Below are 15917 nucleotides of genomic sequence, written 5' to 3' on the forward strand. Positions count from 1 at the left end.
CTCTGTCGTGTATAAACCAATAGAAAGAGAGGATGAAAATACGTGTAAGGAAATGGCACGAAAAACTGTCGAGTTCATTAATTCTCCTACCAAAAATGACACAGATCCAGGACTGGCGGCTCTCGCCGCTGCTGTTTTCATAGATTACTCGGAAAGGACCATCGGACCAAGGGCTGAGTCTTCCATGACACAATTGACAAAACGGCGCAAAAAACGCCATTCCCACCACGACCACCACACCTTTTTCGATAAAAATGAAAGAATTAGTCCTCAAACTATTCTTATATTCTCCCTCGTAGTCGTGGCTTTTCTTCTCTACAAGTATTGCTGAATTTTAATTTTATCGAATACGGCAATTAAACATTTTATATTTGATGATCTCTGCTGGCGGAAGAAAGTTATTAAAATAATTCAAATATTCGCTTCACAATCTTCCAATCTTTAAAGACTGTCTGAAAAGAAAGCGAGAATGCTTGTAATTGGAAATAAACTTTGTCTCCCCTTGCGTAAGAAAAAATGTATGGCACATTCAGGAATAAAGGGCATATTAATCTCAGCTTCTTGCTTCATTTTACTTTTATATTCTCACAATAAGGCAAAAAGATGTAACAAACAATTAACTAGCACAGCAATAATGTGCTTGGTTCAAAAGATCCCAGAAACAATAAAGTCTTACAATCTCTCATGGCTTACAATAATAATTACCGAAAACCACGAGAGATCGTAAGCTTGCAGCAGAATTGTTTCATGTGACCCTTTTTTCATTATTTCTTTACCAATTTTTTTTTACGCTGTTAAATTGGTGCCAGAGAATTCTCATGTTCTCAACTTTCTCAATGCCTACTGTTGACTCAACGGTATTAAAAGAGAGGGGAATGGTTTTAAAAAAGCATCCACTCGTTAAAAAATGCCATCTGTAGCCAGGAATTTAGACAATTTCTCCTTGACAAAACAAGTATAATGAAATCATGTAAACAACTTTACGAATGCTACAAATCTGAAAGTTCACTCAACCATTCCATTATTTGAGACTCATCCTTCTCAATACAAAAACTTGATATTGAATCGCTAACTTCCTCATCTTCCTCTTGAAAATCCTGTGGGACGTACATCAAGTCAGCACTACCATTTACATGGTTATAGGTGTGGCAGGGAGCCACCTTACGAAAAGCCATACAGTGCAGGTGAGTCTGTTTGTGGTACTTCCATCTTACAAAACCTAAAGATTCAATTCCAGTCTTCCATGATTTGATCATGGCCGCATTTTTGTTCTGATGGCTGGAGTCTGGAGTAATAATTAATAGGATTCCATTGGTGATCAGTAGTCTGTGAGCTTTCTTACAGCACTCCCACCTCTGAACAGGAGAAGGGAAGTATGACAAGAGCAGAGAAAATACAATGATGTGAAACAGCCCTGCTGGGAGAATTGTTACCTCCTCTTCTTCATTTATGAAATCCCCTAAGCACCATGATTTGGAATTGTCAGAAACTGGATTCCCATCAGCTATGTTCATCAAAACCTTCCTACTATGCATGGGCTTTGCATTCTTTTCTTCCAACAAAATTGTATCCTTTTCAAAACTTGGATTGTGCATTTCCTCAAGTGAAGAATCCTCCTGCGGCAAGGAAATTTGTCTTGTTCCACAATTTTTACAGCAGCTAAATTGTTGTCTGGAGTTTAGAATATGTTGAACATCTAGGTTAAGGAAGTCACATTTGTGTACTGTCTGTGGAGACAATTGTTGAACCCCATTGTCACCTCTCAGAATGTCACCATAAAAAACTTGGCACACTTTTTAAAGTTTTTTCTGCTATGCTAACCCATTGAGTCCTAGGAGTGAGACTTTGTAGTAACACATTTTATTCTGTTTAATGCCAGACAATTTTACTCGTCAATGAGAGGCAGTTTAGGACAACCTGGTTCCCAGGGTTTCTCTTCTCTGCATTCTTTGTCAGTCAGAACAAAAGAAGGCAGAGAAGAGAGACCCTGGGAAGGATGTTGGGTTCAGGAGTCAATGGGTTAACAACAGCCAACAATAATATTACTTCATTGTTGTGAATTAACATACATGTATTGAATACCCACGGCCTTCTCTCATCTGACCTAGTGACTCAGCTGGTGGAGCAACAGTGATCTAATCTGGAGATCGGGATGCAATTCCAACCCTGGTCAGACTTTTTTTCTGTCCATGTGTGGGCCATTGCCATTACATGTACAAGGGCTACAGCTGTACACTTTGATGGATTACATGGGAATAAAGATAGCATTTAACCCATTGAATCCTGGGAGTGAGACTTGACAGATTTTACTCTGTCTAATGCTTGACGATGAAAATTACACTAATAGATCTATACAAACATAAGTAATTTACTTACAGAAGCCGCTGGTTGCAAATCTATGGCAACTGAATAAAAATCATGGTACACAGAAAATGGATTAAAACAGCTCCCAACATCAAGAAGGTGCAATTTTTCACTGGAAATAGATATGACAAAAGTACTTACTAATATCTTTTCACCTAGGATCACAAGTGTAAAGTAGTGCCTCTTTTGAGCACAGTTTCAAAAGGCAATTTTTTAGGGGACAGGCAGAGGAGGAATGAATAGTATCCTATAATACTTAGCATTTCATTTTACATTATCACTTGAAATCGTGACGTAATCAGTTTCTTCCAGCCACAACGCCGAGTCAAGCACTGGTCAATCTGCGGATATGTACATCTCCCTTGCTGGTTCGAATTAGTTATTCCTTTGTTCAACATAGGAAATGAAACAAAAGTGAGTTAAATCAAATCTGCGATTGTGCCTGATCACAAGTGCCACTTGTGGGCTCATTAAACTAGCGTGTTTTGATAAAATCTTCAACTTGGAAAGTATGAGGAAATGTGGGTCCTTCTGGGTCCTTCTCTGACGAAATATACAATCAGGTAGTTTCATCATCAATCTTCATAAGTGAAGTCCACTTTAGGTTAAAAAAACTCTAATCCATAACTGTATAAAGAACTTTACTCATGACCAGCTATTTGGGTCAGTGATCACGTTGAAAAAACAATGAAATTTTGAATTATAATATAAGTAGTCTTCCGTGAGTCTTGATACTGTAAATAAATATCAGAAATTAAATACAAATTGATGAAGTATTGACAAGCACAAATCACTCACTATTATAATCAACAAAACCCTACGAATTAACCATGAAGAAGATTGTGTATTTCATCAACAGAGTGCGCAATTTTGGGATTGCCGTTGGGATGAGATGCTGAAAAGACATCTGGAATACTATTCACTCCTCCTCTGAGGGACAGGGGATGTGTTATTAGTTCCAAAAGGAAGACATGATTGGGGAAGAAGGAAGACTGTTACTTCCCTCTTAACCCATCGACTTGCAGTGAGATGTATGGTAATACATTTTACTCTTAACCAGATGAATTTAATTGTCAATGGGAGGGGGGGGGGGGGTTTAAAAAATTTAACCCGCCCCGAATAGCTGGAAGCCAGATGATTTAATTCATCGGATGAGGGTAAGCTAAATCATTTGTGTTGTTAGGAAATTCAACCTGGCTTCAAGGTGATCTTGCTTGTAACTATTTAGTAAAAATAAGTTTTAAGGAGTGTTGAAGAAAAAGTATTGGCTATGGGCTTTAGCATTGCTCTGGGCCATACTACAACCCCTTCCCCCTCCCCTGAGGACTGTAAAAATCCTTATATCCGCTTTCTTGTCAGTACCCTTTGAAAAATAAAATATTTTGTTGACACTAAGGATTGTTGGCTTCTTTGAAGAAAAATCCAGAAGCAGATCAATGAAAGAAAAAAAAAGGAAAAATGGAATAACCCCTCAGTCCAGACTTCATCTCATTTAAAAGTCTAGTAATTTGCCTCTTACCCTGAATCCTGATGATCTTTGATTTTGTTCGTTTCAAAGCAACAACAGCAGGCATTCACATCCAAAGAGAACTCTCTCCTTCTCTTCTGCTTTTCCATTAACTTCCCAAGGCCTCCTCTTTTAAAGAAATCAATTGCAGTTCTATGGCACCATTCCACTCTTCCTTCAGGGGATTGCTTTGCCCAGTGATTGACAGCTAACACGTGCATGGCTGATGCATATTTCTTCAGAGCTTCCTTATTAGCGCAGTGGCTGTCCCAGACTTTTTCGTAATCGCCATTTGCTATTAATTCATAAAAACAGGATGTACAGGTACAATGCAACCTCTTAAAATAAGTATAAAATGAGTACTTAAAATAAAACATTTCCTGTTACACTAAAGAATCATTTGGTGTAATATTTACTTTCTCTTAGCTGTTTCCTCAATTTACCGTGCATTTCTTTGACGATATTCGCGAGCCTTTGATGCTCTTCATCTGTCACTTTCTTCGCCATCTTGAACCTTGAGCCAGTTTGTACAGCAGCCTATGCTTGCTACAGTAAGGTATGTCATGTATGGAGGAGATATATACGGTACCACATACACACAAAGAACGATGATGGACGTGTATATGTTGGTGAAAAATGTAGCGACATAAACCTAAAATAGGAGGCTGGAGAGATTTTCTGCGACAGGGGAGGATATTCCCTTCTCTCAAATTGGCCTTAACAACTCTGATGTCCAACTGAAATTTCTAGGAAACGATCGATAGCAACAGATCGAACTGGTTTGCCATGCTGTTGAAAGTGTCAAACACGATTGCTCGGTATTCTGCAGCGCTTTGTTTTCTTCTCTTCTTAGCAGGCTCTGCCAATGGTATTCGCGAGCGATGGCTTCATCATGTATCAGACGCCAGCATTCATTTCCTGGCAATTGCATACTCTGTCGCTGTATTGATATCCATGGCCACTTACATCTACGGATACAGAGAGTTTGCGAAAGGATTCTGTCATCTTTGGATGGGCGTGCTTTTTAGTGTCTTATCCTTCACAGAAATTGCATTTGATCATCCAATTGATTCTCTTCACGACCTGGATGCCACGGACATTTTAATCATGGCTAGCACAGCAGTTCACTGTTTCAGAGCATTGATTGTAAGATTGTGTTGTAAACCTGCTTATGAAACCACCTTCCTCACATCTGAAGAGTTCTTTCTCCTACTGGGTTTTTTATCAGGGACCACTGGAACCATGCACTTTGCAAACATGCTAACAATAATTTTAGCAGTCACAACTCACCTGATTGCATTTCATCTAAAGTCAAGCATTGTGATGCTGAGTGCAGTTGCCCTTTGTCTAACAGGAAGCATTTATTTCTTTCCAGCAAGTAATGTCAACTACAATCCATTCATATTGTCTGCATTTTGCATTCACCTTGCATTTGAATCAGTAATTGACATTTACTTCTCAAGGCTTTCTTTGATAGAATCCTGGAAAACATTTATTTTCCTGCAAAAGTGTATTCATAGGTTGCAGGTATTTGTGGTTTTGATATTGGAAGCTCTGTTTTATGGGTTTTGCATGCAGCTCATCCAGCAACCTCATTTACCAGTGTACAAATTACCAGTATTTGTGCTTCTGTCCATTCCATGGTTGTGGTTTCATTTTATGTTTATCATAACATGTTGGGGATTTTTAGGAAAACTGGAAGAATGTTGCATTGTCTTGAATGCAAGGGGAGAATTCAGCGACAACTTCATGTCAGAGATCATGGCATCAAAAGGTATTCGACATTTTTGTTTGGTATCTCAGATTGTGACTTTGTACACTTTGTTGTCGACAGTTATGCTAACAGCTTCTGCATGGCAACCAACAAACCCAGTTTTCATTGCCGAACTTTTCATTGTCCTTCCTGTTGAGTTACTGGTGTGTGACATGCTTACAAAGCTTGGGAAATCTGTGGGAGGAACAGCTATTGGGTATGCTGTGGTTGCACCATCTCACAAGTACAGTCCAACTGGTGGTGTCATTGTTCTAGCAGAAAATGCTTTCCAATCTGTTAACACTAAAGCAATGGAACTGATAAGTATTGTGTCAAGATTCTTCTCAAGTCACATGATTCATAATTTTGGCACTGATTTTTCAACAAGTGGTATTTCTGCTGATTATATCAAAAAGAAGATAGATTCATTTTTTGAGCAGCGTGTTCTCCCTGGCTTGCACTATGATACCTACATTCTGTACTACAGTGGCTATGTTCTAGACAATGGCAATTGGGCACTAACAGATAACAACACTCTTTCATTACATGCAATATTGAAACAGTGGAGGTGTAAGAATTCATCAGCTGGAGCAAGGCTTATACTATTTCTGGACACTGCTCATTCTGACAAATGGGTGGATGATGTTTGGAAAGTTGAAAAGGACATCATTGCAATTCAAACAGGGAAATTAATGGTCACTTATGATCCAGAACAGGGAAACGTGTTTCCTTTAGGTGAATTGACAAAATTATTGTGGGATGATGTCAGAATCAGTGATGTTTCTCAATCAGACAGCTACTCTTTGAAAAACAGTAAAAAAGTGCAGCCAGTTTATGGTGTTTCCAGAGAATGGTGTTCTTTTAAGTTCCATGAGCCAACAGTAGAAGACATTTGCCTGCATGTTGAGCAAAACTTTCCAAGATTCATCAAACCAATCACTAAGATCTTCACTCATTTGCCATGTAACACAAATGTCCTTGGTGTGTTTGACTGGCTTTCTAATAGCTTTCATCGAATAAAGATGCGTTTGTTCCCTCCCGCTATTTACGACACTGGTCATGGATTTAAGCTTGTAGGTTAAAGGTCAACATTCACCCTACAGGCATTGCATGCCATAGAACAATTTTCATATATGAAAATCCAGCCAAAGCTGAAATTCATCCTGGCAATCAGAATGCCATGATAAGCAATGCAAATTTCCATAACAATAACAAATGGCTGAAAAGTCTGTCGGTTGAAAGTTTAAGATGTTTCTGAGTCACCAATGATTATTTGTCTTTCATAATATTGCAAAACTATTATTATTCTTGTAGATGTTACAAATTTCTGCTGGAGGCGATTATTTTCTCCTATCATGATTATTATGACCAATGATTTCTACAGTCTCATGTCGCATGTTGGAAGCAAAAACTGAGAATAAAATGGTGAAGACAGTTATAGGAAAATAAATTGTTGGCCATTTTGTTTTGCAATATCTTTAGTTTGAACATAGGACCCTGAACAGTATTATTCTTCAAAGTTAAGCATCCTTTATTGCTCCAAATTTGGTAGAGATTTAAAGTGGTACTCTGATCAAAAAATCACTTCCTTTTTTTCTTCAGATTTTCAAAGTGTGTTTGCTTAACACCTGCCTGGCAAAAGTTTGAGCTTGGATTTTTATCCAAAGGCAGTTTACCGACATTACTAAACAACTAACACCGAAACAACAGATCACCAAAACACCATGTATGACCACACCATACATTGAATACTAACCGAAAAAACAGTTGGATTTGAGATTAAATATCGTTTTAGGCCCAATTAGACCTAAATCGTTATTGTTCCTTATCTCAGTCTTCATCTGAATCTTAATCTTAATCTCAATGAATTTGGAGCAATAACGTTTTAGGACATCTTTTTTTACGATATTACATCTCAAATCCAACCTTTGTCGGTTAGTATTCAATGTATGGTAGGGTCATACATGGTGTTTTACTGCTTCGTTTGGCTGTTTCACTTTTTCGCTGTTTCGTGGTTTAGTAATGCCCGCAGTTTACTTTAAGTTTTACTTTAAGTTTTGGATTTCACAGTCTGCCATTACTCACGTTCAAAACTGGCCGACTAGACCTCAGAGGATTGGATCTAGGGAAATGTGACGTCATTCACTCAATAGCTTAAAATTTCAGCGTATAAACGCACTTTATTATGTACGGAAAACACTACTTTAAAGATCTCCTGTGCTGCATATTAATTCAGTCATTAATACAGTTTCTCCTCGATCCAGCTCCCTCAAGATTTTAAAGTTAGTAATCATGGACCATTAAATAGAAGATTCCCAGTTAAAATAAACAAGTGTCTTTTTCAAATCAAGGCAGTATGCATAAAGCCCTTTTGATTATTATGTCAAGCAAATAGAGAACACATATATATATATACTGTTAAACTGTGCTATGTAGCAAAGTTGGTGTTGGCAAAATCATAGCTGCTGAAAAGAAGGTTAAGTTTTAAAAAAAGTTAACAAAATTATGGTATATACAGTGTATACAAGGTCCTGCAGTATTACGATATTTCTTCGTAAACAAAGGTCTCTACAACACATACAATGTAAAGTACATGTACATCAAATAAATAAAGTGGAAAGTATTGGTGCAATGCTTTGCGATGTCATTTATGAAGATAATTTAAAATTCTCTTAATATAATAATAATAATAATAATAATAATTTTTTTTTAAAGAGAATAAACATTTTAATACTCATAAAAAGCCTATATACAGACAGCGGTGCTAAATATCAAAATCCTATTTACAAAGTTAACTTCTAAAAGAAAAAAAAGTAAAACATTTCAGAACACCATTCGATTTCTGTTAGCTGAAACAGATATAATAATAATAATAATAAGATAGTCCACAAATTTACTTACATACATGTAATTATGTGGACATCTCAATTGGCACGTGTGTAGAGACTAAAGAAGGTCCTGTCTTCATTTCAAATTTGTTTCTTAAATCCTATTAAAACTGCTATCTCAAAATTAATGTGGATTAGCAACATTATGCTCTTTAATACATGAGTACCTTTGAAGCCATTGCAATAGGTGGAAACATACTGGTGGAAATACGTTATTTGAAAATAATAAGGGCCCAGGGGCAAAAACCATTCTTTTATTGACTGAGTGAGCAGCCAAAGCATTTCGACCAGAAATCAAATTTAACCTGTTACAGGTTAAATTTGATTTCTGGTCAAAATGATTTTAACCTAGGTTGATTTGTAATTTCTTTGTGTCTGGTATGTCATAAATAAAGACAATGAAATTATAAATCAAGCTTACGTAGGTTTAAATCATTTTGATCTGAAATCAAATTTAACCTGCAGCATGGACAATAATTATTGTGGCCTTACTGTGATTTTCATAAATAAATTCTGTGGAATCTCACCTTCGAGAGCCAAACTGCATTTTGGCTCCCATCAATCAAATTTCCAAACATAGCTGCGAAGATTGACTTCGCCTCTGGAAAGTGAATTGGAGTTTTTGTTTAGTAAAAAGATTCATAGTGGAGCTCCACAGGGCACCATGAGTAAGAAAATAATTAGGGTAATCCATCTGTGTGAGCAAAGTTGTTTTTGGTCACCGTACTGAGGTTATGACTAGAAAGGATACCAAGAATGGTGAGACCCTTCGTGACACATATACAGGTTTAACCTTTGGCAGATAAACAACACTGCTGGGTTAAAGTGCATCTGAACTCAAATATTTTTTGTTCCTAATATAAATCTCCCTATCCAAAGCAAACATATGTCAGCATTGTCAACAAGAATTTCACTTTTTCTGTGCTGTGCAAGCCACATAAACTTGGCAGAACTAGCAGGAATATGGACCCACAACCGTGATGTGAGAGGCATGGCTCTATTCTCGATTTTACGTCACACAGTGCTTTGCATTTCTGTTTTCAAAGAAATTTTGCATTGCAAAGCAGTTTGTGACAAAATCGAGAAAAGGCCCATGGCTGTCACATCACGGTTGTGGGTCCAAATTACTGGTTGTTTTGACAACTGCGTGCTTCTTTCCCACCATGTATAAAAAAGGAAATTGTGAGCTAAGAATGGTAAAACATGCTTGCTTTTGGTCGGTTAATATTGTAGACAAAAAATATTTGAGTTTTGGAGCACTTTAAGCACTGATCTCTAGTGATTGGGTCCAAACAATGACTTGAAATGGTTAGTTTTCATACATGTAAATTGCTCTGGTGACAGACTTTAAACCATTAACTCCTTGTCTAACGCCGCACGATTTTACTTGTCAGTCGGGCGGTGCAGGGTGGTTCAGGTGTCAATGGGTTAAACTACACAAAACTAAGTGTTCCACCTTATTTTGGAGCAAAGTGACCGTACGTCCACCCCTCTATGTATGCCAATGTGACCAGGATCATGTAACCATCTCGCAGGCTCGTGTTTAGAGAATTCATCAATACTTGCGTACTTGTCTCCAGCTACTGTAGTTACAGCATACAACTTTTATATTGGACACCCATGTTATAGTCAATTGACACCTGTCAAAACAAAGTATCTGCTGACCAGTATTGTGACCATATCACGAGCTCAAGTTTAAAGCTCATCGAGGTCAGTTGTTTTCTTGAAGTTGACCACTGAACAGATACTGGTTTTTGATTGGATTACAGGCTCAAGCCAGGTTAACTCATCGAAAGAATAAAATAGGCTTGGCTTGCCTAAATCTATACATTACAGATTCCATGGCTTTCCATCGGTGCAGAGTTCAGATGTACCGTGGGAACCAAAGAGCTGTTTGGTAGGTTATGTACATTATGTATATTGATTTCGGCATATGTGGTTTTGGGTCAACTCTCAGCTTGGCGTTGGAAGTTTGATTGATGGGAGTCAAAACGCAGTTTGGCTGTTGGTGCTTAAAGATTAGATTCTGCAGAATTACATGTATCAACATCGCGGTAACATGAAAGTCAGGCAAATTTTTCTCAAACTCTTCTCCTGTTACAACTGGACGTAATAATCACACTTTTTTCAGTATATTCAAGGTATAAGTTGATCAGTGGAAGCTGTTGAAATCCATAATATTTCCAACAAAAAGAGGCAAAATAACATGACAATTTTGGTTGCATAATATTGCTTACAAAATTTTTGTAAGCAATATTAAGCAACCAAAATTCTTCTGAAATTTTGCATTTGATGAAAATTCAGTTTTATCTGAACAAAGGTTTTCAAATGTCCAATTATTTTTATGAAATAGCATTTTGTTTTCAATGCACAATTACACTGTATTGTTAATAGAATATTGTCCTTGTCTTATGGCTGGGTAATTCTGTGATACCTTCCAGCTTTTCTTTGGCAAAGTCCCACAAGTAAAAATCAATGATGACTGAATTTAAGATGGCATCAAGTTCCCCTGATGATAATGAACTGAATTCAAGATCATTTTGAGATTTCTTCTGTAATTCCTGGTAAATCAGCTCAACTCCCCAGATGGAGTTTCCCCTTATTTCTAACTCAAGCCGATCTCCAGGTGGGATGATCTCTCCCCTTTTTAGCTTCTCCATCAACTTGTTTGTATATTTTAGGACACTGAGATGTAGGAGGGACTGAGGCACTTTGTAATCAGCAAACATGGTGAGAAAAGAAATATCATGGAAGCTGCCCCATGCTTTTCCTTCAAAACAAGCCCAGATGTCAGAAATTAAAATTTGGGCTCGCTTGTAAAATGATACCTTTGTACCATCAAAGTCTGACTCATCTTGAAAACACTTGAAGATGCTTGTGATCAGTGCAAGAAGTTTCTTGGCACTTCCATTGCACTCTGATATGACGTTGGTAAAGGAGTTTTTGTAATCATTTGCCAGTATTTTGCCAACTTCATTTAAATTTGTTGCTCTTTCCTCAAGCAGTGGCATCACTGTTGGAGTTTCTGATCTGAAGATGTGTTGCAGTTCCTTGGAAGTAACTCCAGCATAGTACGATGGTGTAGTGAAGGGAATTCCTTCCTACAAACAGTGGTGAAAAGTATCTTGCTTAACCAAGACAAGAAAGTCAAGGGGAAAATTTCAAGCATTAAATTTTAAGAAACCATCTTATGACAGAAATCAAAACAATACTGCAACTTTGGTAGCTAGACATACAACATCTTATATACAGGGATGCAAACTTGAGAGAAGCAGCTAAACAGTCAAGCAGCTGTTTGATCGTAACAATTAGCATGACGAGTGATGGCTTCAGATCTTCAATGGTAAACACAGGTACAGTAGGAGATGTGTTTTGGCGGATGAGTCGGATAAATAACATTTCAAGGCAAAACTTGGGGAGCAGGGATATAATACAATACAATACAATACAATACAATATACACTAAATTGACCACTCCCCATCGGGGTCTTTTCAGGGCCAATGAAACACAACGAAACGACAGAACAGAACAACAACAACAACAACAATGACTGTTAAGAATCCCTACTGGCCGGAGGCAAACCAGTTGGCTATTTACAAGTGCAGCTGGGAAGTTGAACCAGGGACTACCAGGATCAAATTCAACGGGTGGTCAGAGCGGGTCTTGAACCCGGGATCTCCAGATCTCAAGGCAAGCACCCTAACCACTGGGTGCACACTGCCTCCTCAATGGGATGGTGCAGTGTTGAGAGCCTCCCACCAATGTGGACCAGGTTTGATTTCCGGACACAGCGTTATATATAAGTTGAGTTTGCTGGTTCTCTACGCTGCTCCAAGAGCTTTTTTTTCCAGGAACTCCAGTTTTCCCCTCTCCACAAAAACCAATGTTTTATATGATTTGAGTTTAATTGATATCATTTTCATGTACAGCATCCCCAATTAGTAGGTAACCCGGTACTAGAAGAATGACTTGACACTTAAATGAAGTTTGTCCAGAATGCCATCCTTATCTCGTATGAAAGACAGTGCTGTATCACATTTACAAACTCAAGGACAGCTGGGAGTTTGTAGTTGTGATATACAGAGCTGCAAACATTGTAAACTACCCATAAAGTAAGTAAGTAAGTGAGTACATGTAAATAAAAATCTTATTTAAACAGGGTAGTCCATTTAGCTCAAAGGTTGGTATCCATAGGGGCCCTGTATAAATAACATCAATGAGTTAAAAATACAATTTATGTTCATAGATTAAAACTGTTATAACTTTACCTTTAAAACTAAAACTATGTTAAAAATCTAAATAAGAACACTAATAATTATACTAAAGAAACCAGATCCAACCCTTGTTTTTGTAGTAAGAGGCAGTTCAATGAAAAAGAAAAAAAAAATTTGTATGAGATAGACAGTTCTTTTGTTTCCTTCTTGGGAATAATTAAATGATTAAATCATTACAGAATAATGCCAGCCAGTTATTTAGTATACAATAATGCTTCATTTTTTAAATTGCTGCCACAGTCTCGCTCTGTTTCCCTCTTCCAATCATCCATCAGTTTTACAAGTTTTGGTACCAAGAATTAGTTTGAATCCTCAACGGATACCCCAAATTTTTGGGTCTTTTTGCAGGTACTGGAAGGCATTGTATTTTTGGTCACTCAGAATTAGTCTTTATTTGGTGTAATCTCTGCTCTGGTACCTGCAGAAGGAACCAAATTTTTGTTCAACTTTGTACCCAATTAATTTTGCCCTAGCGTGCAGTTTTCAATAGACCAGCTCTAGTGCATCATGGGTAATCAGGGCAACATAGTGGGAAATTCAAAGCACAAAATAATTAACTGTACATGACTCTGCTTTATAGACTTTTGCCTTCATAAGCCAAACAAATAAGTTCAAGTTCACAACTGAGATGAACTGGACTTGCCATCTATTCTTTGGAATTCCTAAATATTGCTTTTCTGTCTCCACACATTCTCTTTAGAATTATTGCAGGAAATGTATGGCATAAACTTTTTTCATTCTCTCCAAATTTATCCTGCCGCACATTTGAGAGCATATCTTCTGTTCTGGAAAATAAAAAGGCCCAAAAATTGCATATCATGAATACTTTTCATCGTTTTGAACTTCCATACAAACCTTTGAATTTCTCTCCATCTTGCCCTGATTACCCATGATGCACTCAAGAGCGTGGACTCGTCTATTCATATTTACCTTCAGGGCCCTGTTGATAGAAGCGCACAAAGCCCAGTAACCAGTGTAATTCTTTCCCTCAAATCGAACAGTCCACGGTTCTACATTTTCTTCGGTCCAAAAAGAAAAGTTCAGTGTATCTAATACAGCAATCCAGTCCACAGTTGACTCTGTCATTTCTTTTGGGTGTAACTCGTGTTCTTTCCAGATTTTGAAACTGTATTTCTTCGACTTTAAACAATCAAATATCACTTTAGATGCTTCCTTCACACCTTGTATGCATATAGACACATCTTGGCTTTTAGAGGAAATAAGTTTAGCCGATTCGCGCGGATATAGGGGCTTTGCATTTCTCTTATGATATGAATTGGTCGACATCTTGGTATATTTGGGCGCACACGTGGGCAAAATTACTTTACCTGTGTAGGGAGGGGTGGGACAGTCACCGGGAACTTGCTCCTCCCGTAGATATACGTACTTTTTTATTGTCATCGGACCTCTCTCAGCGAGTGGGTATAAAGTGAGCGTAAGATTTCTAGGCCTGTAGCGCGTGCATGATTTAGAAACCAATGTACGGTTTTCTTGAATTACAAGAATTGATGTTTGTTTGCGGCCCACTTGCCGCCTTTTTCATATCTTAATTTTCTTAATGAAAAGAGAATGAAAACTGTTTGAGCACCTCATTGTCAAATTAACAGACGTATTTAAATTCTTAAATGTCTCTTTTCACGTCTACGGAGACCGTCACGCCAGCTCACATTCCACAGTCGACATACTGCAGGTCAAATAAACAAGAAAAAAATTCACCAGTCGACCATAAAATTTCAACTCTCACAGAGCAGATCAATTTCTCTGCCTGCAATGAAAAACAATCAACAGTAACTTCCTCGCAACGGAAAGAAAAAACAGTACAATTTTCATCTTTATCGATGCGATCGATCAGCAAAAAATGTACGATTTCATCAGCTTGTTTGTGTTGAAATTCTCAGAGAGCTGTGCTCAAGAATTTTGCCCAGTGATAGAAAACATGCGCTCTTCTGAATTAAATGAAACATTAAAAAATCGCAACTTAGTTTTCACATATGTGGAAATCTTTTAGTCATCGAGTGTAAGTGTACGTTCAGGAACACTACTATAATTTTGGTGAATGGTAAACGTCAATTATATCGGCTAGTCTGTGTCTGTTGATTTTACTCCTCTCCGCCGATACCTTGTCTACCAAAAAAATTAACATGCGGGTTTTTACAAGCAATCAACATTTCGGTTGAACAGGCACAAACGTACGCTAAGAGCCGCATCTGTCTGGTCTTCTCTAGACAGAGGTCAGAGATGGTTTCATGCATACTGGGACGCCTAAAATGCAGTGTTGTAAACATGGCAATTGACGACTTAAGTTGTCTCTCTGGCCTTTCTGTAGGTGAATTCCATCACCTACCCATACAATTTGGGCAAGTTTTTAAAGCTAAAATCTTCAATCCATACGGTATTTTGAAGGTAGGACTGGATGACCCGATACTTATAAACCATCTATTAAACGAGAATCCGGGATCTTCCCTTGTCATGGAATGGCACAATTACTCAGAAGTCTTTTTGGCCATGAACCAGGCAATTTGACAAGCCAAGACTGGCCCTCATCAAATGGCTAAAACACGTCCGGAAAAAAAAGTACTGCGAAGAACATCTCTAGCCAGATAATAACGAATAGCCCTTGTGTGTACCCTTAAGGTGGACTTTTGATTTCTAAACAAAGTTTTATTAAAGAAAATTCACGACGAAGTAGCGCTTTTTTCGCTGTTATTTTCGTGGCAAACAACTGGCCTTTCGTAATTTCTTCTCAAAGGAACGCTATAATGTCAATAAGAGAATACTGAGATTTATATTTGAAAATTACCTGTCCCCTTACCACTTAAGTCAAACTCTACATCTCTATGCAATAAGCGTATTTAAAGTGTCCTAATATTACTGTAAAATAGTATGTTGCTGTTGTTTTTTTTAAAGGATTTTCTTGCTTTTATCATGCAAAGATACATTTTCTCTCCCGTCCTCTTCTTATGCATGATTTTGGCGGAAATTACATTCTGTCCCTCAATAAACCTAGAACAACCAGTCATTGTCGTAATCTTTTTTTTTTTCTTAACTTGCACAAATCGCTATTTCATTTTATCCGTACCACTGTGTTTACTAGTTTTTACAGAGAATCCAGCGCCGCATTTTGTACAGC

General features: G+C 37.7%; 3 protein-coding genes across 5 annotated transcripts; 1 reads left to right on the plus strand and 2 right to left on the minus strand.

Moving 5' to 3' along the window:
- Window positions 1-338: 338 nt before the first annotated feature.
- On the minus strand, window positions 339-4414 carry LOC138011538 (S-adenosylmethionine sensor upstream of mTORC1-like). 2 transcript variants are annotated; one of them, XM_068858596.1, is made up of 4 exons: window positions 4315-4400; window positions 3884-4166; window positions 2377-2476; window positions 339-1727 (listed from the first exon to the last, which is right to left on the minus strand). In XM_068858596.1, exons 1-4 carry the CDS (start codon window positions 4376-4378, stop codon window positions 990-992), a joined length of 1185 nt encoding a protein of 394 aa, XP_068714697.1. In that variant the 5' UTR covers window positions 4379-4400; the 3' UTR covers window positions 339-989. The 2 variants fall into 2 exon arrangements, with proteins under 2 accessions (XP_068714697.1, XP_068714696.1); XM_068858595.1 differs by having other exon boundaries at window positions 341-1727; window positions 4288-4414.
- A 46-nt stretch (window positions 4415-4460) lies between these two features.
- LOC138011536 (transmembrane protein 168-like) lies at window positions 4461-7074 on the plus strand. Its single transcript, XM_068858593.1, has one exon. The coding sequence runs from the start codon at window positions 4658-4660 to the stop codon at window positions 6704-6706; it is 2049 nt and encodes a 682-aa protein (XP_068714694.1). The 5' UTR covers window positions 4461-4657; the 3' UTR covers window positions 6707-7074.
- Window positions 7075-7774: 700 nt separating this feature from the next.
- On the minus strand, window positions 7775-14078 carry LOC138011539 (queuosine 5'-phosphate N-glycosylase/hydrolase-like). Of its 2 annotated transcripts, XR_011124736.1 has the most exons (3): window positions 13718-14078; window positions 8861-11613; window positions 7775-8817 (listed from the first exon to the last, which is right to left on the minus strand). XR_011124736.1 is itself a non-coding variant. In XM_068858597.1 (2 exons), the coding sequence occupies exons 1-2, from the start codon at window positions 14072-14074 to the stop codon at window positions 10900-10902; spliced, it is 1071 nt and encodes a 356-aa protein (XP_068714698.1). In that variant the 5' UTR covers window positions 14075-14078; the 3' UTR covers window positions 7775-10899. The 2 variants fall into 2 exon arrangements, 1 of the variants encoding a protein (XP_068714698.1); XM_068858597.1 differs by having other exon boundaries at window positions 7775-11613.
- Between the last annotated feature and the right edge of the window lie 1839 nt (window positions 14079-15917).

This window comes from Montipora foliosa, chromosome 7, assembly GCF_036669935.1.
Source record: "Montipora foliosa isolate CH-2021 chromosome 7, ASM3666993v2, whole genome shotgun sequence".
Lineage (NCBI taxonomy): Eukaryota > Metazoa > Cnidaria > Anthozoa > Scleractinia > Acroporidae > Montipora > Montipora foliosa.